Here is a 24,122-nt window from a genome sequence, read left to right as displayed (position 1 = left end):
AAATGATGGCAAAACAAGTATAAAGTAGATACTTTTGTAATAATAAAGCACTTTCATCAACATAATTAGGGTGTTGTGGTACAATTGTAAATATTTTGAAAATAATAAGTATTTATTTATTTACATGACAGTTTATTTCAAATTTGAATTTTATCTGGATATTTAAAACGAGATGGGTTTTTTTTCAATAAAATAAGTGTTGCATAGGTCTATATTTAAACAACCCGTGCCACACAAAGTGCAGAGCCGGATATTTTCCACAGAATGATTCTCATACGACGTGTCGTTAACTAACACCATCTGAAGTCACGGCCCACACAACCCTGTATATGCCATTGCCACACATTCTCCTTTCCAGTCTCTTGTGGCACAAACACTCGGAGTTTGAGAGAGAGAGAGAGTGAGAGAGGAGAGAGAGGCTCATGGCTGCCATCTGCGGTCGAGTCCCTCTTTCGCCAAACCATGGATTCAATCTCAACAAGTCAGGTACTTTGTGTTTCTGGGCTCTTTCAAATTTGAGCAAAAATTTTAGTTTACGCACTAATTCTGTAATTTCTGTCAAGTTTGCATCCATTTGTGGAGATGGTTAAAACTATTTTATACATTTTCTTAGGCACAAATTCTGTATTTTGTACACTAATTTTTCAACTCTTAAAATTGAGAAACTTTTCATGCGCATGATGTCCAAGTGACAATATCTCAAATAATAATTATGGCGTGATAAGATTTGATTCCTAAAACTCTTTTATGCATTTTCTTAAGAACAATATGTGGTGTATTGGAGATTGTATCTTAAGTCAATCACGCACTACATGTGACAATGCGTGATTGAATTGAAGTACCAAGATCAATGCGGTACTACCGCTATGGATGAGTTTCTCTCTTTTACATTCCTACGTTGCGTAGTAAACATGCTTGGGTTTGTTGGTTAACTCAAGGTTTATTATTGACCATGTAACAGGTGATAAACATTATTTCTACAGACAAAGTCCAAATCGGAGCATCTTGATGACAGCATCGAGCACCAGGCTTGGCACAGGTGGTGGGGTGTTGGACAAGCCAACCATAGAGAAAACAACTCCTAATCGTGACTCTGAATTTGACGTGAGGTAAATAAAGTAGAATTTATGGTGCGTTTAGATGAGAGACTTCAAAGTTTTATATAACTTAGACTAAACTTATTCAGAATGTACTACAAAAGTTAGATAGAAGATTAGAAATGATGAGATGCATTATATTTGAGAGAACTCTCTGGTAACACCTTAAAGTTCTTTGCTTAGTGTCTCTATGGTGTTTTGTAGCGTTTGAGCCGTTCATTGGTAGTGTTCCAGTAGTGCATTTTTAATAATATAATCTAAGGATTCTCGGTACTTTGAAGTCCCTCAAGGTAAAATTTGTGAGTGGGATGAATTTTTTTGAAACCCCAACATCATATCTAATATCTTGAAGGGTGTTAAACGTAAGGCCGACTTAGCTCAATACAATTAAGCAAACGATTAAAGCTTTCAAGGAAAGTAAGAAACATAGCAAGTGCCAATGCAAGAATCACGAACTTAAGACCTCGAGTATAAGGGTGAAAGCTTCTAACGAGCTACAAGCCTGTTATTAGTAAATAAATATTTGAGGGTTAGAAACTATTTTAAGTTTTAACAGCCCTTTGCTCCGTTGCACGTATAAATCATTTGATTAACATTAGAAAGTACAATTTACTAATTAAGCTTTTCCTTGATCAATTTTGTTCAGGAAATCAAGGAAAATGTCTCCGCCATACCGAGTGATGCTGCACAATGACAACTATAACAAGAGGGAGTACGTTGTCCAAGTTCTGATGAAGGTCATCCCAGGAATGACTGTCGACATTGCGGTGAACGTGATGCAGGAGGCGCATCACAACGGCCTGGCTGTCGTAATTGTGTGTGCTCAGGTGGATGCAGAAGATCACTGCATGCAGCTCAGAGGCAACGGGCTTTTAAGCTCCGTTGAGCCCGCCAGTGATGGATGTTGAGAGTACTGCTAGAGTCTATTAGTATCATCATCATCATAAATAATAAACCAAATATTTACACACAGAATTGCAGTATAAGTTAATTTGGCATTGAATTTGTGCTGCTTTTATGTGCATATAACTTGCTCACATTAAAGGAACTGTTTCATGGTATAATACTAGCAGTTCAGGGCATATTTTCTAATTCTCTAAGAAAAGAAATGGAGTACTTAGAGCTAACGGAAGACTTGGCACAAAATTGAGTGCAGTGGCGTTCAAGGATTCATACAGCTGACTTCGTTTAGTCAGACTGTTGTAGTTTTTTTTGTTTAATTAAAGCAAAAAAAGATGACAGCGAGGAAGGATAAGAGAGATGTGAACATTAAAGGCGAAAGAAACATCCTGTTCTATAATATATAGATCTACAGTTCATAAATTTTCAGTTTATCTCCTCATTCTTATAGAGCTCACAGTTTTCATCTAGTTTAGAACGACAAAACAATTATGACAGCAATCATTTATCGGTGAACAATTTTTATTCAAACGATATTTTAGACTATATTTTCAAACTGTTGGAGAAAGATTCAAACTTAAGTGCATAGACGAGAGCATATTGTTCTATTAACTTGGCCCCGTAAATTTAATTGACCAATATGTTGACATAGGTTATATAGGGATAAAGATACTGCGCATAGAGTAAGGGTTTGAACTTTAAACTCCTGGGGCTTTGCTCCGGAAACTCTCCCTTCCTCGTCCCCGCCCCTTACTCGTCTTTTGAAAGACAAAATTCGAATAGAGGAGTATTTGTTATTAAAATGTGAGCATTCAACTAAACATCAATCGACAATAAAACGGAGAGGTCCAGTATTGTTTAACGCTAAAGCAAAACTTCATTTTTTTCAACGTGGGAACTCCGTATCAGTTTAATAGTGGTGGGTTTTGTTTGTGAATTATCAAAGACAAAATCTGGTTCCAGGAACAGGAAGGATCTTTGTCTTGCACGACTGTTTTAAACACGATATTTGAATTTTGTTTTTGGAAAACGTTTTGCGGATGATTAATTATGCAGGGTTTCTGCGAAGTGAATTCGAAAAACAGATTTCAGAAATCGCTCCATGAGATGTGCAGAGAGTACCGTGACAATAAAATGTCAACAAAAATGCAGATAAAGAGTGGAGACGCGGCGAATCGAACCCCGTGCCTCTCGCATGCGAAGCGAGCGCTCTACCATATGAGCTACGTCCCCCTGGAGACGTGGGCATTTAATTTTATTTATAAAATGATTTTTTTAGGCGCTGAAATATATTTGATTTTTTAGGTTAAACTTAAAACAAATAATGTATTCTCATTCATTGGGTGTCTAAAGCATCCACGTCACAGTAGTATTCCAAACAATAACGGGATATCATATAGTTAAAAGAACTTTTATACGTATAATTTTTTAGTCATATCGCCTGATCAGTTGGCTAATCCGACCATTCAATATCGATAATCCTATCAACAACAATGGATATGTCATTTATATTAGTGATACTATCAATGTTTCGAGTACGTGATCATTAACATATTTGTCAATGAAAGTCTATGGGAAAAATAAATTACGGTGGGACGTTATGTAAGAATGCCTTCACTTGATCAAAACCCAATTTTATCTTATTGACATAGCCAAAAAAATCAATTGCTACATTTGCATTACTAAACTATCAACAAGTTTAAAGACATTTGCAAGCTTCTCCTACTTGCAAACCATATCAGTCAACATTCCCCACATATCTACATGAAGAAATCTGCCCCTTTCCCCTTCCCAGACTAGTTAAACTGCCCCTAACAACTCTGCACTACCTTCCTCACACAACACCTCAACAAGTTTGTGTACTTGCAAGCCGGGGCGCGAAGCCCTTGAAGACCATCTCGTCCAAAACAAGGGCTGCTTCTTTGAACTGTCTCCAATCGCAAAGTCCGTCGAACATTGTTCGATATGAAACAACGTCGGGAGTACACCCGCATCTTGGTAAATCTTCGAGCAAATCATTAGCTTCCCTCCATTTCCCTTCCTTGCATAGTCCACCGATAATTGTATTGTAACTAATAACATCTGGCTCACAACCTTTCTCCGCCATCTCATCCAAAACTCTCTTTACACAACCCGTGAATCAATGCATTAAAAGTCACGGTATCTGGTTTGCACCCGTACAATCTCATTTCGTCCAAAAGCCCGGAAACCTCTTCTTTCCGGCCAGCATTGTGAAGCCCGCTGATTAACGTTGAATTAACAGCTGAATCGGGCTTGATTTTCTTCGTCGCCATCTCCTCTTTCAGCCTAAAAGCCGAAATCATTTCATCAATCTTACAAAGCCCTCTGATCAAAGAGGTGTATACACGTATAGATTAGGCACAACGCCATGAATCACCACCATATCATATTTCAACTTAAATGCTTTTTTCAACCTGAAATTCGAACAAAGCCGGTAAATTAAAGTCCCAAACATCACCGTAGTCGGACGTACACCCTTCCTAAACATTTCATCGAACACCTTCCGCACATCATCCAAGCACTCATTCGCACAACAAGCTTTGATCAATATATTATAAGTACACTCATCTGGGCCGGGTCGCGTAATTCTCAAAACCCACAAAAAAATCTCATCATTTTCGCTAACTCCCCGCACTTGAAAAGCGCATCGAGCAGCGAATTCGACGATTTCGCCGTCCTTTGGCAACGGAAAGCAGGGATTTCATCGAACACTTGGAGAGCGCGGTCGGCAAGGCGAGCCCGACCGTAGAACGAAATGACATTGCAGAAGATTATCTCCGGCGGGTAGAAACGGGTTTCTTGCTTCATTTGGTGGAGGATTTGCTCCATCTGGTCCAACATTTTCGCGCGGCCGAGCTTGGTGATGATGAGGTCGTAGGAAAGGAGAGAGTAGCGAAAGGGCTGTCCAGGCGGAGTTTCCGTATCGGGGTTGAGATTTTGAAAGAGTTGGAGAGCGAGATTCGGGTTCTTCTTACGACGGAGGAGGGAGCAGAGCCTGAAGGGAGAGATTGATCATGAAGATTTCATACTGGTTTGCTGACATTGTTGTAAATTGCCGCCCTAATGGACTGACTAAGCTCGCCAACGGTGACGGCTACATGGGAAGAGCATACTTCGGTGAATCTTCTCTGGTGCACATTTAAATTACGTATGTGAACAAGAGTCGGTAGATTTTGTTACGTTAAATAATTTAATGGGTCTTCTCAGATGTGCAACTTAAATGTGTAATTTTGATGTGTAGAGAAAACATTGATACTCGGTTGCAAGGTTGTACTTCGTAAAGACAGAGATTGTGAATGGTGTCCAAAAAAGGGGTGCCCTTTGGCATGTTTTATTCTAGTGATGTTTTAAAATTATATCGATTTATGCCTTTTGGTTATTTGACCTTAATTATAATTTTGAAAACTTTAACGAAAAACTCATGGTACTGTTCATTTTAACGAAAAATGACATTTTTACACTAAAATATCAATCCTGATACTATTCACTTTACCCTTTATTTTGTCTTTATCGTTAAAACTCAAAGTTTTAAAACATTTTTCATTAGTTTTCTTTATAATTTTTCGTTAACTTGAGGACATGCATGACAAGCGGCGACCGTTTTTTTTCCCTTCTGTGTGTTTGCTTTGATGTCTATCTTTTCGTCGTCTCTTTTTTTTTTTTTTTTTTTTTTTTTTGTAATTAGGTCTTTATTTGCATATGTATGTTTTGTTCGTAATGACAGGTCTTAGGTGCGATTCTCATAAAAAACGAATTTGAACTAAATTATTGCTAACCCATTGTGAGGTTTTACCCACTCTCTCCTTGTTAATATAGATAATATCGCTTATTAAAAAAATAATAATAGAGAAACTATTTAACCACCTTAATGTAATATGAAAACAGATTAGCTTAAATAAATGTAAAGCTAGAAGCATTTAAATTTTAAAGTCTAATAAACAATAAGGAATTGCAACTGGTTCTTGGTACAGTTCTCTCCTTTTGTGAGAGCTTTTCTCACCACCCCGTGAGAGCCTTTTCAACCTGTGTGCTGAGCCTTCTTCAAACTTCCATCTCCTCCGTCGCCGGCCCTTGCCATGGCCTGGGTCGGTGGTTCTCGGGTTTGGATTTCCCTGCAAGCTGTCTACTGATCGTCACCAATTTGTGCTTTAATTTTCTAAATCCTATGCCATCAATTCCAATTTCTTTTCACCATCGTTTCCATCCTTCACCTCCTTGGCCCTCCGCAAACCCATTTGATTTTGGATTTGTTGCTACTTTGTTGCGATTAAAGAGTCAAGCAAAATTAGTTAAATGTTTGTTATGATTCTTATGTAAATAAATAGATTAGACAAGGATATAATTGTAATTGTAAGAGCAGTGTACTGTCTATATATACACTGCTGCATCATTGTAAGATTATCTGATTAATCAATATATGAGAGATATTTAGAAACTGTGGATCTTGGTTTTCTACATGGTACCATCGCCACACTGCCTCACGGCTTCTTCGATCCTGCCTTCTTCCGTTCTTCTCTGATCGCCTTCTCCGATCGTCTTCTCCGCCGTGATTCTTTGAGGTGTTGTTCTCCTCCGATTCAGATTCTTGCTTCCTTTTCTTGAATCTTGATGGCGTCTCCCTCCGATTCTTCTTCTCCAATTGAGTCGGTGCCTCCCTCAAACCCTAATTCCTCTTCCCCAAATCTCAATACCTCTCAGATGTATAATTCTCTCACGATTCAGAACATTGGCAGTATGGTTCCGATCAAGCTCCGGCGATCCAATTATCTGCCGTGGCGAGCTTTGTTTGCTCCGATTCTCCGTCGCTACAAGCTTCTAGGGATTGTTGATGGCACTGAGCCCTGTCCATCTCCCTTTCTTCCAGATCGCTCCATCAATCCAGGTTTTGAGCAATGGTATGAGAAAGATCAGAATTTGCTTATCTGGTTCAATTCGACGCTCTCTAAGGAAATTATTCCGTTCACAGTCGGTGTCTCCTCCACTCGTGATCTCTGGCTTAAGCTTGAACAGCGTTTTGGTGGTATCTCAGATGTACATATTCATCAATTGCGTTCGAAGCTTCAAAATGTTCAGAAAGGCTCTCAATCCATGGCTGACTATCTTCAACAAATCAAGGAGATCTCCGATTCTCTCACTGCCGCTGGTGCATCTGTTACTGATCGTGATCTCATTGCTGCGACTCTTGCAGGTCTTACTGATGATTTTGAATCTTTCACTGATTCCATCTTACTTCGCCTTTCTTCTACTTCGTTGGATGAATTACATGGCCTGTTGCTCGCTAAGGAGTTGTCCATGGAGCGTCGCAAGAAACTTTCATCTTCTGAGCCCTTTCATGCCTTCTCTGTGCAAAGCCAACCGCCTCTCCTTCCTACACCACCACAAGCTCTTGCTGCTCACAATCCTGGAGCATCACCACTTCAGAATTCTTTTCGGTATAATTCTAACAGAGGCTACAATCGTGGTTCTACCCGAGGCTTTAACCGTGGTTCTAATCGCAGCTACAATCGTGGTTCAAATCGTGGGAATTTCAACTCTGGTTTCACTCGAGGATCTTATAATTCTGGATTCAATCGTCATGTTTCCTCTTCAGGACCCAAAACTCCTTGTCAAATTTGTGGCTCTACTAGTCATAAAGCTCTTGATTGCTTCGACAGAATGAATCCCGAAATCTCAGGCAAGTTTCCTCCAGCTAAACTTGCTGCCATGTGTGCTCACTATACTGCAAAGTCCTCCAATCCTTGGCTCATTGATTCGGGTGCTACCTCTCACATTACGAATGATATATCAAATATTCAATCTCCTACTCCCTACCATGGTGAAGACAAGGTGTACATCGGAGATGGTAAAGGTCTGTCTATAGATCATATTGGCACATCTATTTTGCATACTCCTGCTCACTCGTTTAAATTGCAAAATGTTCTTCATGTGCCTCAAATGAAACATAGTCTTCTCTCTGCTTATCAGTTTATTAAAGATAATGATTGTTCATTAACACTTGACATTCATGGATCCTCTGTCAAGGATCGTTTTACGGGGAGGACGCTTTTGCGGGGCCAAGTTAAAGATGGCTTCTTTCCGCTTCATGGTTCATCTGTTCTCTCTCCTGTCACTCATACTCCTACTGCACTTGTAAGTACTTCTGCTAATGTTCGCATATGGCACAGCCGACTTGGTCATCCATCTTCTGCTATTTTTCGCAAAGTCTTGTCTACCAATAAAGTTGTTGTTCAAGGCAACTCTTCTCTGGCCTTCTTCTGCAAAGACTGTGTTTTAGCAAAGAATCACAAGCTTCCTTTTGGTACTCATTAATCTGTATCTACTAAAAGTCTAGATTTGTTGCACTGTGATGTCTGGGGACCATCTCCTGTTGTATCAGTGAGTGGCTATAGATATTACTTGCTTATTGTTGATGATCACAGCAAGTATAGTTGGTTTTTTCCCTTAAAGTCTAAGTCTTCTGTATTTTCAACCTTTGTGGAGTACAAGTCCTATGTAGAGAACACTCTTGGTAATAAAATAAAAGTTGTTCGCTCTGATTCAGGGGGTGAGTTTACCAGTCATCAATTTCAGAATTTTCTTAAACTTCATGGCATTTTGCAACAATTTAGCTGTCCTCATACTCCTGAGCAGAATGGATATGTTGAACGGAAACATCGTTATTTAGTTAAAACTGCTCGTACACTCTTCGTGCAATCTCAAGTGCCTCATATGTTTTGGGTTGAAGCTTTTTCCACTGCTACATATCTAATCAATCGCCTTCCCCTTGGTGGTGTACTGCAGTCCCCTTGGGAACTCCTCTTTGGCACTCCTCCAGATTATTCTCGACTCCGAATTTTTGGTTGCTGTTGTTATCCCTGGCTCAAACCCTATACTACATCTAAGTTGGCCAGCAAGAGTAAATCCTGTGTTTTCCTTGGGTACAGTCTTCAACACAAGGGGTATCGTTGTCTTGATCCAGTTACACAACGAGTATATATCTCTCGGCATGTAATCTTTGACGAGACTACCTTTCCCTTTCAGAGTATATCATCTGCCTTTCCTGGTGCACCTACTGTTCTTGCTGATACTTCTCCAGTGAATTCGTCTGTCAATCTGCAATTCACAATACCTGCTGCTCACTCTGTACCTCACGTGCATCCTCCAGTATCTGTTACTGTTCCTGTATCTCCAGAGGATCTTCCAGTACCTGTTGATGTTCCAGTCCCTCATGAGGGTCTTCCAGTACCTGTTGATGTTCCAGTACCTCATGTGACCTCTTCTGAGCACTCTTCAGTGAATCCTTCTTCTGTTCCTAATACTCATCCTATGATCACTAGATCCAAAGCTGGTATCTTTAAACCCAAAGCCTACTCCGCCACCAAACACCCTTTACCTGATACGGTTGATATTCTTCCCACAACTTATCTTCAGGCCTCAAAACATGCTCACTGGAGGGCTGCTATGCAGGATGAAATAAATGCTCTGCAGTCAACCGGCACTTGGTCTATCATTCCTTTTACCTCCCAACAAAATATTGTTGGATGTAAGTGGGTGTTTCGAGTTAAGAAACATCCAAATGGTACTATAGACCGTTACAAAGCTCGGCTTGTGGCCAAAGGATTTCATCAGCAAGCTGGTTTGGATTACAAGGAAACATTTAGTCCTGTTGCAAAACCTGTCACCATTCGAATTCTTCTATCTCATGCAGTTCAATATGACTGGTTTCTTAATCAATTGGATATCAGTAATGCTTTTCTGCACGGTGACCTTCAAGAAGATGTCTACATGCAGCAACCTCCTGGTTTCAGTGATCCAAATTATCCGACTCATGTCTGCAAGCTTCGTAAATCCTTGTATGGATTGAAACAAGCCCCTCGGGCCTGGTTTGACAAATTATTTGCAGTACTTAAGTCCTTGGGTTTTCATCAATCTCAATCTGATGCTTCTTTATTTGTGCTCCAAGAATCTGTTCCTGTTTTTGTCTTGGTGTATGTCGATGACATACTTGTCACGGGTCCAAATCCTGCAGCTTGTCAACGTTTCATTCAGACACTAAGTACTGTTTTTCCCGTGAAGGATTTAGGCCCTTTGCACTATTTTTTGGGTCTTGAGGTTCAGAGATCTGCTGCTGGTCTTTTCTTACATCAAAGCAAGTATATTTTTGACTTACTTCACAAGACCCGCATGGATGGTGCTAAACCATGCCTCACTCCTCTTGGATCTATCAAACTCGATCACACTGGTCCCTTGTTACCTGATCCAGCAGAATACCGATCTATTGTGGGTGCTTTGCAATACTTAACTTGGACACGACCTGATTTATCCTTTGCTGTCAATCAAGTATGTCAGTTTATGCATGCTCCCCGCGAACCACATCTTCAAGCAGCCAAACGTATTCTCAGATTCCTCAAAGCCACAGTCAGTCATGGTTTGTGGTTCACGAAAGGTAATGTTCATCTTACTGCCTATTCTGATGCTGATTGGGCTGGCTGTCCATTCGATCGTCGATCTACTAGTGGCTATTGCATATTCCTGGGATCCAATCTTATTAGCTGGAGTGCTAAGAAGCAACCCACAGTTGCTCGTTCCTCAACTGAAGCAGAATACAGATCATTAGCGCACACAACCGCTGAAATCACCTGGATTTGCAAAGTGTTCAAAGATCTTGGTCTCCAGCTTCCTCAAGTCCCTTCTCTCTGGTGTGATAATCTGTCTGCCATATCCCTTGCATCCAATCCAGTCTTTCATGCTCGCACCAAGCATATTGAACTTGATTACCATTATATTCGAGAGTTGGTCCTTGCTAATCTACTCAAAGTCCAGCATGTGTGTTCTCAGGATCAGTTAGCTGATATTCATACCAAATCTCTGTCTAAATCTAGGTTTCTGTATCTGCAATCCAAGCTTGCACTTGGACCTTTCGATGCCTCCAAGTTCAGCTTGAGGGGGTGTAAAGAGTCAAGCAAAATTAGTTAAATGTTTGTTATGATTCTTATGTAAATAAATAGATTAGACAAGGATATAATTGTAATTGTAAGAGCAGTGTACTGTCTATATATACACTGCTGCATCATTGTAAGATTATCTGATTAATCAATATATGAGAGATATTTAGAAACTGTGGATCTTGGTTTTCTACAGCGATATTCTCAGGATGTGTTGTCGCGATTTTCTCGGAATGCGTAGAGCTCCGGCTCGGGTGTTTACACCACCACCTCCCATGGATTTGTCTTCAATGGCTTTGTTGCCTTCGGAGACGCTGTTGCTGATGAGTTCTCTCATCAGCTTCCTGTGTTTTGTTACAGATCTATCATCTATGGTGCTTTGGGATTACAAGTTCGATTCCATCAATTTGGTTGTTTTTGGTTTTTACTTTTGTTTACATGCAAGAGTTGAAAATAAGTCCGAAACAGCTGAAGCTTGTGTTTAGCTTGTCAAAACTCGGCTTGTGAAAAAACAAGCAAATTCTATGTCCGGCTACGAAAATCTAAAATCTTCTAATCTTCCTACTCCGATCATCCAAATCAATGGTGCAAACTTGATTTGGTAATCGTTGGTCGTGCTTCATTCACTTGAAAATATATATCCATATATATATATGATATGGAATGATATCTACCTCCCATTTACTGTAATGTTTTCACATTCAAAAATTGACATATCGTTTGATGTAATTCACACACTAGAATCTTGAGTCATTAATTTTGGTGCCCTCTTTCAAAATAGCTGCAACAATAGGATACCATTACTACAAGAATATTTTTGTTCACCACTCTAAAGTGATAGTGATGTTGACCATCTTATTTATTGCTTTCGAAGAATTTAAATTTTGAAATATGTGTAGTTGATAGATGCAAATATCAAAATTTATACTCATCCAATAATAACAAGTAGTCAACATTACCATCAATTAAAAGCGATGAGCAGAAATACACTCCCAGTATTGGGATGCAGAAATTACCAATACTCTTTTCTGCACCGTTGATTCATTTTTCATATGAGATTGTAGGCATTCTAGAAACTTGGACTAATGCGGTAAGTTGGTAAAACACAAAAAAAATGCTTATTGCTTAATTAAACAGATTAATCTTTGATATCAATTACTTTATCCTCTTCGAATTCTATTATTCAACAAGTTAAATTTAATCTAAGAATTATTATATTCGAAAAATTACTAAATAATGTCTTAGTACATGCGTAGAGGTATATGCGTGTTTATATATGTACATGCATAAATTGTTGTAAGAATTATGGCAACAAAATACTACTATATGAGGCATGAGGAGGAGGAGGATATCCTAGTGGGAGGCTGAATTAGGCGAATAATATGGGTCAGTTACTAGTTAAGTAACGAATTGAACATAAAAAATAATACATCATCGTTATCTGTGTGAGTCAAATCGAACTTTAGACATCTCACTTATTGATATAGATAAACACCATTAAACCGTAATACTAATTTTTCTTAAAATGTGTGTAATCTTGAATTTTGTAATCATCGATAACTAACCGATAATGTTAAGTAAGAAGACAGAGCATTGTTGCTCACCATCCTAAACTTTGGTTTATGCTCACATTAAACCTAATCATATACCATGTGTCCTTTCACTTATTCTTGATTAATTTTTTCAAAATTGAAAAAGTAACATTTAATTTGAAAGTTAATTAGAATTTAGGTAAAAGAACATATGACAAATGATTAGGTGTATGGTGAGCATACATTATAGTTAAAATTGAGTATTCATCAATTCTTGTCTTTGGTATGGTAAGATTGTTCTTGTTGTACCCGTTATTTTTATATAGTGTATAACTATTGGCTACCTTGTGGACGAAGACGCAAATTGCCAAACCACGTAAATTTTTGGCGTCTATCTTTCTACTTTATTTTGCGTTTTTCTCTATCATGTAGTGCCGTCGATTCTAACAATTTATACATGCAATTAAAAAATTACGTGAAGAAAGATATAAGACGAGAAATATTGTTTTTGGTGGTAACGCATTAGTGTTTCTTCAGCTGTACTGCTGTCGAAAGAGCGCTGTAGATCTTGACTTCAATTATTAATATCACCTTTAATCTCATCATCGGTTGAAATCAATCACCAAACTTTTACTTTGCGCCCGAAATGAAGAGAAAAAGAAATGCAAAACGCAACACAAAGAAACAAACTACTCCCGACATTTCTGCCATTAAAAAGCACACAAGCCAAAAGAATATTGTTCATTTTCCATTTCTGCAATATAAATTAATTATAAAAAACAAAGAAACACGTATTTATAAGTGCCTTTCGATTATGGCACGTAATGAAATGATGTCACGTTAGAACTTAGAAGTTACAATAAACTTTGGTTTATTAATAAAAATAGCATTGTTTTAAAAATTTCTGCCTAATCCTGTCAAAGTTCTGTGTAGGCGCTAGACGGTTAGTGATCGCTCCGATTAATCTATAGGTGTTTGAAAATTAAGGAAATGCGTCTAAAACTGCTTAGGCGCTGTTTAGCCCACCCAGACTTGCCTAAGCACTCGCCTAGTTTGCAACCCTTACTTAGATAGAAAATAAATAACTTTCATTTTGCATTTTATTTTCTTCAAAAATTGTAGAAGAGTTATGAACACACAAAAATTGTAGAAGGCTTATGAACACACACGGTATGTCACATCCCGGCCCGGGGCGGATCACTTCCCGGGCCCGCTCCACCACCGTAGCACGATATTGTCCGCTTTGGGCTTACCATTCCCTCACGGTTTTGTTTTTGGGAACTCACGAGCAACTTCCCAGTGGGTCACCCATCATGGGATTGCTCTAGCCCCCTTCTCGCTTAACTTCGGGGTTCCTACGGAACCCGAAGCCAGTGAGCTCCCAAAAGGCCTCGTGCTAGGTAGGGATGGGAATATACATTTAAGGATCACTCCCCTGGGCGATGTGGGATGTCACAATCCACCCCCCTTAGGGGCCCGACGTTCTCGTCGGCACACCACATCCAGGGTTAGGCTCTGATACCAAATTGTCACATCCCGGCCCGGGGCGGATCACTTCCCGGGCCCGCTCCACCACCGTAGCACGATATTGTCCGCTTTGGGCTTACCATTCCCTCACGGTTTTGTTTTTGGGAACTCACGAGCAACTTCCCAGTGGGTCACCCATCATGGGATTGCTCTAGCCCCCTTCTCGCTTAACTTCGGGGTTCCTACGGAACCCGAAGCCAGTGAGCTCCCAAAAGGCCTCGTGCTAGGTAGGGATGGGAATATACATTTAAGGATCACTCCCCTGGGCGATGTGGGATGTCACACGGTATGTTTAGTCTTCATGTTTTCATTATATTCTAATACATTATAATCTATATGTCATTCTATTTTTCAATTTAGATATCACAATGCAAAGTATAAGTACGCACTTATTTATATAATATATAATAAATTTACTTAAATTTGCTTAGTTTGCTTAGGTTCCTACTAATTGCCTAGACTCTAAGGGCTTACTGTCCGATTAGCACCTAACGTCTTTTAAAATTTTGTAAAATAGTCATTAAACCTGATTCTTGACAATAAAATCGATAAAAATATTTTCTAAATTTATCTGCCGTCTATTATTTCAATTTTATATAAAAATCTGTCAATATTCACACGTAACCACATAGTTATCGACAATCAATAATCGGACAAGCTAACTGATTAAACAGTGTGAATATAAATCCATTTTCAATTTTTCACACAGAAAGTTGGTAAAATTAGAGATGGCCACCAGCTTTTCAAAATCCAAATTAAGTTGGGCCCCTGTCCCAATCCACTTCCCAATGCTCTTCAATCGTTACGTCACCAACCCTCTCTCTCTCTCTCTCTCTCTCTCTCTCTCTAGATATGTTGCTAAATAAAGTCCATCTCCCACTTTCACTTCCCACTCGTCTCTCCGAGCAGCTCAGCCCTCTGCTTTCTGCAAAAATGGCTCAGAAGACGCTTTTCTACTTGGCCGTTTTCTCAGCATTCTTCACGTTCACTTCACTCTCCCGCACCCTACCCGAATCCGAAACCGCCACCTTCCTCGACGTCTCCGCCTCCCTCCGCCAAGCCCACGCTGTTCTCTCCTTCGACCCGGAGTCACTCCAACCGCTGGAATCCCAATCCCAGGAATCCCAACCCCTCAACTCTTCCGCCTTCTCCCTCCAGCTCCACCCCCGCGACGCCCTCTTCAATTCCCAGCACAAGGACTACAAATCCCTCACCCTCACCAGACTCGGCCGCGACTCGGCCCGAGTGAACTCGCTCCACACCAAGCTCCAGCTGGCCCTCCAGGGGATAAAAAGAGTGGATCTCGAGCCCATGCACACCGAGGTCCAATCCCAGGACCTCTCCACCCCCGTCGTCTCCGGCGTCAGCCAGGGCAGCGGCGAGTACTTCTCCCGGATCGGCGTCGGGACTCCGGCGAAGTCGTTCTACATGGTGCTCGACACCGGCAGCGACGTCAACTGGCTCCAGTGCGGCCCCTGCTCCGATTGCTACCAGCAATCTGACCCGGTTTTCAACCCGGCCGGATCTTCCACCTACAGCCAGCTCACTTGCGATGCGTCGCAATGCCAGGCCCTCCAGGTGTCCGCCTGCCGCGCCAATAAGTGCCTCTATCAGGTGTCGTACGGCGACGGATCCTACACCATCGGCGATTACGTCACTGAAACGCTGTCGTTTGGGAACTCGGGCTCGATTAACAAAATCGCGTTGGGATGCGGACACGATAATGAGGGATTATTTGTCGGGGCCGCCGGGTTGTTGGGCCTGGGTGGCGGGCCCTTGTCACTTACCTCCCAGTTTAAAGCGACGACGTTTTCGTACTGCTTGGTTAACCGCGACTCGTCCGCGTCGTCGACTCTCGAGTTCAACTCCGCCCCACCAGCTGATTCCGTCACGGCGCCGCTAATCAAGAGCGGAAAAGTCGGCACATTTTACTACGTGGGGCTCACCGGATTCAGCGTCGGCGGCCAACCGGTCTCAGTCTCGCCGTCGCTCTTCGCGGTGGACGATTCCGGAAACGGAGGGATCATTGTCGACTCGGGGACAGCCATAACTCGGCTGCAGACTCAGGCTTACAACGCGCTCCGCGACGCATTCAAGAGGCTTACTCGGGACCTGCCGACTGCGAGCAGCTTCTCGCTGTTCGACACGTGTTACAACCTGTCGTCGCGGACCAAGGTGCAGGTCCCAACGGTGTCGTTTCAGTTTTCCGGCGGGAAGTCGTTGAGCCTTCCCGCGAAGAACTACTTGATTCCAGTGGACTCGGCGGGGACGTTTTGCTTCGCTTTCGCGCCGACGTCGTCGCAGCTGTCTATCATCGGGAACGTGCAGCAGCAGGGGACACGCGTCAGCTACGATTTTGCGAACAAGCGCGTGGGATTCTCGCCAAATAAGTGTTAAGAAAAGTTTAAAACAATATGGTCGGACTCGGGTTTTTTAGGTAATAGGTTCGGATCGTGACATGAAATTAATGTACGACAACCAGCTATTTTATCCCTTCATAAATTTTATAAATGGTAAAGAAAGTAACCGTATATTTGGTATTGTGGGGTACTGAAATACGAACGCGGTCTAACCATTTCACATGTGGGAGAGTTGCATCTACTTCGATATCAAATGTTTGTAACCTTACTAGTTCGCTGATATTTACGAGTAATTATTTTATGTATCATAATATGAGTGACAAATTAGTTGACACGTAGTATAATTAGTTTATTTATTAACAAGAGTAAGTTACGTGACTGTAGTACTAAAAAGTAAAAGACGTTACATTAAAATTGTGTTTTGAGTAGTGTGCCTCTTTTTTAGGGGTTTTAGCCGAGAAATATAGTTGAATTGTTGGCGTGGCCCGGGTCGGCCTGATTTTCGGTCGGATTCGGATCTGAAATACATGCTTTCAACTTCAAACTAAAAAGCTTCAAAAATGCATATCAATTTTAATTTTGAATCGGAATTGCAATGGCATACGGAATTTAGTACTTTTGGAATCGGATTAATTCGGAATTTCAAAGTTATGGATTTTAATTGGCCTCAAACTCTCTTTTTTTTTTTTTATGTAATATATTCAAGGAAGTGTAATTGAAAAAATAGTTACATATTTGAGCACATTAAATTACAAATCCAAAGCTAATGAGTATATAATTAAGTTATGCAAGTTTCGCAAACTCAGATCGGACTTGGAATATTAAATACTTTCCAATTTTTGTCCAAATTTTTTTGAAAATTGTATGTCAAAATTTCAGTTTCAGTACATCGAATGAAATATCTGACTTAAAATAGGTCGAAATCGGATATTTTTATCCAAGTTGCACACTGTGGGTCTTCAATGTGTTCACAAACATATCTCTAGTCCGAGGGAGAAGAATTATCTTCCCTCCTATTCTCATTCCCTTTTCTTTTCTCTTTTTATATATTGTTTTTTGTCTTATTGTTTCTATAAAAAAAATCAATATAAAATTTAACATGACTAAACCGTAGCCGTTCAAATAGAAGAGGATAGAAAGGGAAAAAGATTAGAAGGGGAGAGAATCCTCCTCTCAATTATAGAGCTATATTACGCCGTACAATAGTACCAAACTGGGGAATACGTTGCAACAAGCCTGCATGTCTGCCACGTGGAATTGTATTTGTTTGTTTGTTTAAATTTCATATTTTGATGGTGCCGTGTTCCCATCTCTGACTGTTTGTTTTTGCATGTGATTTTTGGAGCGTTTATGTCTGTGACTCTGGTGGGGACCGGATCACATGGATCGTAGGGTCCACTTTTGGAAGTGGACGACAACGTCGGTAATAACCTCCTATGGAAGTAGTGGAAGACAACGTCATTGTTTGACGGTGATGATGGTTACACTGTTATACTACTAATTCACGTGTTATAATATAAGGTTCGTAATTAGAAAACTTGATCGGTGATGCGTCGTGCTTGTTTAGCACGTCTTGGAGGCTTGGGGTCGTGATATCGGCGGAGAAAAATTTGTATGATATTATGTTATCGAGCAGGAGCTGTGTATTCATTTTAGAACAACACTGGACTACTCAAAGACGAGTAGAAATTTTACTCAAAATCCTTAGTGTTTGATCACAGAGCTTTGTGCTTATGATCAGAAACGTTCGTATTATGAATTACATTGTAAAAATCATATCTGCAAAAACTGAATTAAAATTAAGGTCCTTTAGTCAATTTATTCTAACAAATATATAGGCGGCTCTTAATGCTTTTAACAATTTCATTCATTTGTTTTTATACAGTTCGATAACTAAACAATATTAGTTTTAATTAATTTTTTGCATAAATGATTTTTATAAGATGATTTATAACATAAACAGTTTTAATTATAAACACGAAATTTTATAAATAAGCAATAATTAATTTTAAATAGATATTCCCGTGATTCTTTGGATTTCATTTTACGTAAGTTGTTTCCGTGATTGTCGGCAGCTGCTCTTTCTGGTTGGGGCCCGTGGCTTTTGTTCAGACGAATGGAAATGCATCTACTTGAACAGCAAAAATCTACTATACAGAGAGCCAAATTTCAACGTAATTAAATTTATTATCTTTTTTTGGTCAATCAACTTTAGATTGTGCTAATCATAACTGATTACCAAATACCAATCAATTGTTTTTTTTTTCAGAAGTCAGAAGTTGGAAAATTATATACTTTTTGCAAGAAAATAACTATTTCTTAATATTATTTTGATGATTAATTAGTGAAATGGGAGATTAAGGAACTAGTTAAAGTACCCAGATATTTGAAGATATTCGGGCTTAAGACGCACCTGCCTAATGATTATAGTCATCTACAGTTATTGGAGGCTCCCCAGACCCCTGCAGAGAAAAACCCTTTGAAGTTTTATTCGAGTAATTTTCTGATTTAATCACAATTATAAGAATATAATTCAAAATTTAATTGCTGAAGAGAAGCATACTGTTATATTGTAATTATTAATTTTTTTTCAATTCATCCTATTTGACTACAAAAAAGAACGTGAGAAGTAAAAATAAGTACTTGTCTTTACTCTATTTAAAGCATAGATCAAACCACGAAGACTCACAGAAGGTAGGTGAGTGGTCCAAAAACTAATGAAATTACTTGGACCTCTTCACATAGAGAAGAATTGGTTCACCGTCGTGATGTTTCAATCTAATTATCAGAAACGTTATGTAGCGATAAACCTGTTTCATGCAAGATTTTCCCCACCTTCACATGTCATGCCTTTAGTTGAGATGAAAACCCAAAATGTTGGAATGTTTTGAATTTGAAAAGCTTAATTGTGTTTGATGAGAAAACATTCAGACTACATAAATTGCATAGATCCAAATATGTAAAACAAAAAATGGGAAAAATATAAGTTGCTAATTCTCAAGTATGATGTTCTTATCAAATGTATAGCCGCAGCTGCACTTTCAGCGAGAGGATATCGGAACCACTCTGGACTGCATAATCCTATGGGGGCTCTGTATAATTCTTCAGGCAGCGTTTGTGAGTCGGCGTCACCACCAGATAACAATGCAAGTAATGATTGTCCGCCGGAATGAGAAACCTTGAAGTAATATGATTCTCAAGATAACAAATGAAGCAATTTAACCGCATTGTTCCAAGGGTTTGGCAGTATTAACGAATGTTGCGCTTTTGTTGAACCCCTCGAGCAAAAGAATACGCACCGCTTCTACACCATCTTGAAACGTAAAATTCAACTGAAAAGCATTTCTAGTAGTTAGAATCACCGATTAATCTATACATAAGCCTCTCTAGAGATTGCATTAGAAACTTTACAAACCTCGTGTTGTTCTTGTTTAGTAAATGGACGAAGAACAAAGTTGACAGGATCCATTTTCCCAGGAGGACGTCCAATGCCTGCAGAAATTTCACCAATTGAATGAATTTTTTTTACACATTTTAGTTCGTTTTCCCTAATGCGTAATATATAAAGAAGTATTAGGGAAACACTTTTGGTGGTCTAGGGAAAGTACCGATTCTTAAGCGAGGAAAATCTCGACTCCCTTTAAAGTGATCAATGATACTCCTCATCCTGCAAGAGAAAGCAGATGACAGGAACCAGTCAAGAGTCATTATGCCATTTTAAATATATTTTCCTTAACGTACCGAGTTAAATCTAACAGGCAGACTACTACGATGGCATTGTATATTTACCCATTGTGTCCTCCGTGTCCACCTTTTGGCAACATCCGCAGTTTTCCAAAGGGAAGATCTAGATCATCAAATATCTGAAAACGGGAACCAAAAACTTAAGGCACGGCAGAGAAACAGGACACTCTGACTCGGAGAAGGAAAATGAGGTAAAAAGAGAGAGATAGAATAGTAGTGATTAAGTAAAGGAGAGAAACTGCACCACAAGTACTTGCTTCAATGGAATCTTGTAATATGAAACAATCGATCCAACCTTCAACAAAGGGTCCAATTACCAACCAATTATCTACGAAACACATACAAGTCTCAAGACAAATCCTGGGATAGCTTACTTACAGACTCACCGCTTTTATTCATGTAAGTTTGTGGCTTGGCAAATATAACCGGAACATCGCCAATAAGGCCTGGAAAATATGAAAACAAAGCTCTATGAAGATTATAACTTTCCCTAACAATTGGGGATTTTGGAAACAAAGTAAAGAACCATTCATCCATAAGCGCTGTAAAGCAGCCACAAATTCATAAACAAAATGAGGTCGTAAATGGTAGAGACTTAAGAAAAGATACATGCAGAAAAATTATGCAAAAGTGAACACGATCAAACAATTTAGCGAATTTAGTTGCGGCCCTCGCGGGTTTGGTTTAGTAACTACATGTACAATCAATCAAACAATATTTCACCAGATGCAGATAATCACACAAGTAGAGAAAATTGAATCAACACAACAAACCTTTTCCAAATGCAATCTTTTAAATTTGAAATAGATAACCAAATTTAGAGCAAACAAACCTTTTCCAACAAGGGCTTTGAAAGAAACACTGCTCAAAGGTATCCCTTCAGCTTCAGCTATGGCATCTACCATCTCAAAACCCACCTGCAAAACAGCACCACCATCATAAATTGCAAGATTTTGGATTTTAAAATTTACGAGAAATTAGCAATTGGGTTATCAAATAATCAAGATTTAACACAAGTATGAGGATCAAAGTATTGAAATTTTTGTGTCAATTCCAAAGAGGGCCATACGGACATTGTGGCGGGTGCTGTTGTACTTCTTCCCGGGGTTTCCGAGTCCGACGATGAGCCACGGCTGCTTGGGCGGCTTCTTGGTTTCGACAGGCGCCGTGTCCGACCTCACTGGCGCCGCGGATGCGGCAGAGGGAGATGGTGATGATGAGAATTGGGACATTATCTGAAGCGACGGAGATCGAAGTAGGGGTTTTGAGAAGCGGAAGCAGCGGTGGCAATTGGGGAAGCGGACGGTGGCGATGGATGATAGGGAAGCAGCAACGTTCATATTTTTTTGTGTATAATTTGTTATATAAACCTATAATTAGCTGAGGGTTTTGAGAAACAGAGGTATAAACCCTACGGCCAAATTGCGAGGAAGAAGATGAGGGGGTAGAGCCTCTCAGCCGCGGATTTAGATTTTAGAAGTACCTTTTTTTTTAAACACCAAAAAATAGTACAATGGATACATTGGATAGTTAAAAAAAAAAAAAAATATTAATGAAACTCTCTCAAAAGTGGAACTCTTTGCAGTTTGTACCTCACTTTTTTTACACAATTTTCGTATCAACATTATAAAACATTGTAAAAAAAAATGTGAAGTTACGGAGAATTTCACTTTAAAATAATCTCATTAACATCTCATTAACATCTCACACCAAAAAAAAAAAAAAATTGTTATATACACACCTCGCATTTTGTTGACTACATCGCACATATCTAATTCACAACATATCTACCTTTTAGGTTAAATTTATTTTAATATACTTCACATACTTTTAAAAACTTATATTCCAATACTACTCTCACACCCACACTCTTTATCAATTAAATTTTGGGGTCTTTTCATATGGATCCAAAGTAACTAAAAATTGGACCTATTTCAAAAGTAAAAAATCACTAAAAAATGGATCTATTTCAAAAGTTGGTCTATAAAATTGAACCTATTTCAAATTTTTCCTTAAATTTTTAGGACTTTGTAGTATTTTTCTATTCGATTTTCAGCACATCTAGTATTTTATCCATTTGAGGGTTTAGTTTTCTATAATTTCGGGGTTTCTCTTTACTGATCTTGATTAATGACGTATCTAATCTTCACTGTCGAAGATGTTTGAGTTTTCAAGGGATGGATGGAATTGTGTGATTATTCTAAGCTTTTTTCATGTTGCGGTTATAAAATAGGGAAGTGTGACATGATTATGGAAACTGGGATGCTTAAGTAAGTTGTAGCGCAAGTAAACCAGAATTAGTCAAGTTTGATCCACCTTCAATCGATTTTTATGTCTAAAGAATTATTGTGAAAATATTACTTTTTGTAAAGCTTTTAGCTATTAAAAGTTATTCACTCAACTAATTTGATTGATTTTAACAATTGTTACTCTCTAAATACTGATGCTGCTAGATTGCCTCATGATAAGATAAGTTTCCATATATAAGTTTTTTTTTTTTTTTTTTTTTTTTAACGATAGTATCTACAATAAAGGGTTGAGGGAGTGGGCTAAACCTCACAATGAGTCTGCCAGAATAATATGGTTTAACTTCGCCTTTAGTGATGATCAAATCTAAGACCTCTTATTTACAAATGAAAAGGAATACCACTAGACCGTAGTACTAAGTGGCATATAAGTTTTCTTAATGTTTGGAGTTTTTATGTTTTAAAATCTTAAGGGGTTTAATAGTCATTTTATATAAGATACATAAGTCATTTAATAATATTTCCCACGGTTTAGTTTGAGTAATGTTAGGTAGACCAAATTTACATATCATGCGATGTATCACCAATGCGAATTAAGCACACTAATCGACACTTAAGTAATAATTCAATCATTAATACGACATCATATAGTTTACAAAATATAATTAAAATAAATGGTCACCCTATCATTACTCTTTTAGTTTTTTTTTTTGTGAGTCATCTTTAAATATGGATTAGTTGGAGACTAATTATTTTATTTTGCTGAGAAGTTTTCTGTGAGCCATCTTAAATATCGGTTAGTTGGAGCCTAATTATTTTATTTTGCTTAGAAGTTTGTATGATTGAACTCAGATGCTAGGGTTTTGCTTCAACATTGGTTTTGTTCACGATTTTTCAATTTACAATTCGGTGTTTTGGGAGTTTTGGTAATTCATTCTGAATTTGGGGTTTCAAAATAAAAATAGGGTTTAGAAGATTGAAACCCAATTTCAATCACGCTTGTCTACATCATACTAGGGTTTTCAAAATCAAATTGAATTTGGTGGTTTTGGGGTATCGTTTTCTGGAAGCATCAGTTGAAAATTTTTATTGTATTAGACTGCCATCATGGGGGCAATTTCGTGTTTGGATCCTGTAAAAGCATTGTTTGGTCGATTTTTAGGTTTTTGTAGGAATGAACAATTATCATCGTTTGAGCTTCCGTACGTTCCCTTTGATATAATCAATGAGATTTTGAGCTGGTTGCCGGTGGAGTCTTTACTAAGATTCAAGTGCGTGTGCAAGCGTTGGTTTTTGTTGATTGATCAAGATACCGAGTTCATCGTACAACAAGAGTTCGGGGCAGTTATCCTATGCTGCGATATTATCAACATGAAGAAATTACCTGTCTGGCAGCAACTAGAACAGTTTGGGCTTTTTACGACTTGAAATATACGGCGTACAGTACTGGCATGCCTTAAATGATATTATTCAAAACATTCGTAAAGTTCATGTCGTAATACTTGCACATAATCTAGCATTCACGGCATCACTTTTGTGCAAGTCGTTAAATAAAAATATTTACGGCGTAAGCATTGTGTGTCATATTTGACAATTTACACGACACACTTTCCTTCTCTTTCAAGGCATCACGTTATGTCATAACGTGAATTTTTTTATATATTTGGATCTCTACCTTTTATGGCACGAATGATACATCGTAAATAATAGTTACTAGCTTGGTGCCTAAACTTTCCCACTCCACACCTAACAAAAAATGCACAACAGGAAA

The 24,122-nt window shown here is 39.0% G+C and overlaps 3 protein-coding genes, 1 non-coding gene and 1 pseudogene across 4 annotated transcripts; 2 read left to right on the top strand and 3 right to left on the bottom strand.

The window, feature by feature from the left end:
* The first annotated feature begins 338 nt into the window (after positions 1 to 338).
* LOC103929811 (ATP-dependent Clp protease adapter protein CLPS1, chloroplastic-like) lies at positions 339 to 2,181 on the top strand. The gene is made up of 3 exons (XM_009339055.2): positions 339 to 486; positions 962 to 1,109; positions 1,744 to 2,181. Exons 1-3 carry the CDS (start codon positions 423 to 425, stop codon positions 2,003 to 2,005), a joined length of 474 nt encoding a protein of 157 aa, XP_009337330.1. The 5' UTR covers positions 339 to 422; the 3' UTR covers positions 2,006 to 2,181.
* Positions 2,182 to 3,157: 976 nt separating this feature from the next.
* Positions 3,158 to 3,230, bottom strand: TRNAA-CGC. Its single transcript has one exon. It is a non-coding gene; the product is annotated as a tRNA-Ala (tRNA).
* A 385-nt stretch (positions 3,231 to 3,615) lies between these two features.
* On the bottom strand, positions 3,616 to 5,027 carry LOC103929639 (annotated as a pseudogene).
* A 9,850-nt stretch (positions 5,028 to 14,877) lies between these two features.
* On the top strand, positions 14,878 to 16,532 carry LOC103929802 (protein ASPARTIC PROTEASE IN GUARD CELL 1). Its single transcript, XM_009339042.2, has one exon. It carries the CDS (start codon positions 14,935 to 14,937, stop codon positions 16,396 to 16,398), a length of 1,464 nt encoding a protein of 487 aa, XP_009337317.2. The 5' UTR covers positions 14,878 to 14,934; the 3' UTR covers positions 16,399 to 16,532.
* Positions 16,533 to 19,236: 2,704 nt separating this feature from the next.
* Positions 19,237 to 21,572, bottom strand: LOC103929794 (peptidyl-tRNA hydrolase, chloroplastic). Its single transcript, XM_009339030.3, has 8 exons — positions 21,179 to 21,572; positions 20,938 to 21,022; positions 20,484 to 20,551; positions 20,350 to 20,400; positions 20,151 to 20,224; positions 19,970 to 20,028; positions 19,777 to 19,853; positions 19,237 to 19,693 (listed from the first exon to the last, which is right to left on the bottom strand). The coding sequence occupies exons 1-8, from the start codon at positions 21,443 to 21,445 to the stop codon at positions 19,580 to 19,582; spliced, it is 795 nt and encodes a 264-aa protein (XP_009337305.2). The 5' UTR covers positions 21,446 to 21,572; the 3' UTR covers positions 19,237 to 19,579.
* Positions 21,573 to 24,122: the final 2,550 nt, after the last annotated feature.

The sequence above is a fragment of a genome, unplaced genomic scaffold, assembly GCF_019419815.1.
Source record: "Pyrus x bretschneideri cultivar Hongxiangsu unplaced genomic scaffold, Pyrus_bretschneideri_v1 Contig27, whole genome shotgun sequence".
NCBI classification, from domain to species: domain Eukaryota; kingdom Viridiplantae; phylum Streptophyta; class Magnoliopsida; order Rosales; family Rosaceae; genus Pyrus; species Pyrus x bretschneideri.
This window is presented reverse-complemented; position numbering and strand designations above follow the sequence as displayed.

Bases quoted from the DNA above. Each gene is read 5' to 3' on its own strand.
- LOC103929802 (XM_009339042.2), top strand. From the start codon at position 14,935: ATGGCTCAGAAGACGCTTTTCTACTTGGCCGTTTTCTCAGCATTCTTC.
- LOC103929794 (XM_009339030.3), bottom strand. From the start codon at position 21,445: ATGAACGTTGCTGCTTCCCTATCATCCATCGCCACCGTCCGCTTCCCC. The intron at 21,023-21,178 runs GTCCGTATGGCC...GCTGTTTTGCAG, and splicing joins ACAACAGCACCCGCCACAAT to GTGGGTTTTGAGATGGTAGA. The intron at 19,854-19,969 runs GTACTTTCCCTA...AAATTTCTGCAG, and splicing joins TTTTCCTCGCTTAAGAATCG to GCATTGGACGTCCTCCTGGG.
- LOC103929811 (XM_009339055.2), top strand. From the start codon at position 423: ATGGCTGCCATCTGCGGTCGAGTCCCTCTTTCGCCAAACCATGGATTC. The intron at 487-961 runs GTACTTTGTGTT...ACCATGTAACAG, and splicing joins ATTCAATCTCAACAAGTCAG to GTGATAAACATTATTTCTAC. The intron at 1,110-1,743 runs GTAAATAAAGTA...AATTTTGTTCAG, and splicing joins GACTCTGAATTTGACGTGAG to GAAATCAAGGAAAATGTCTC.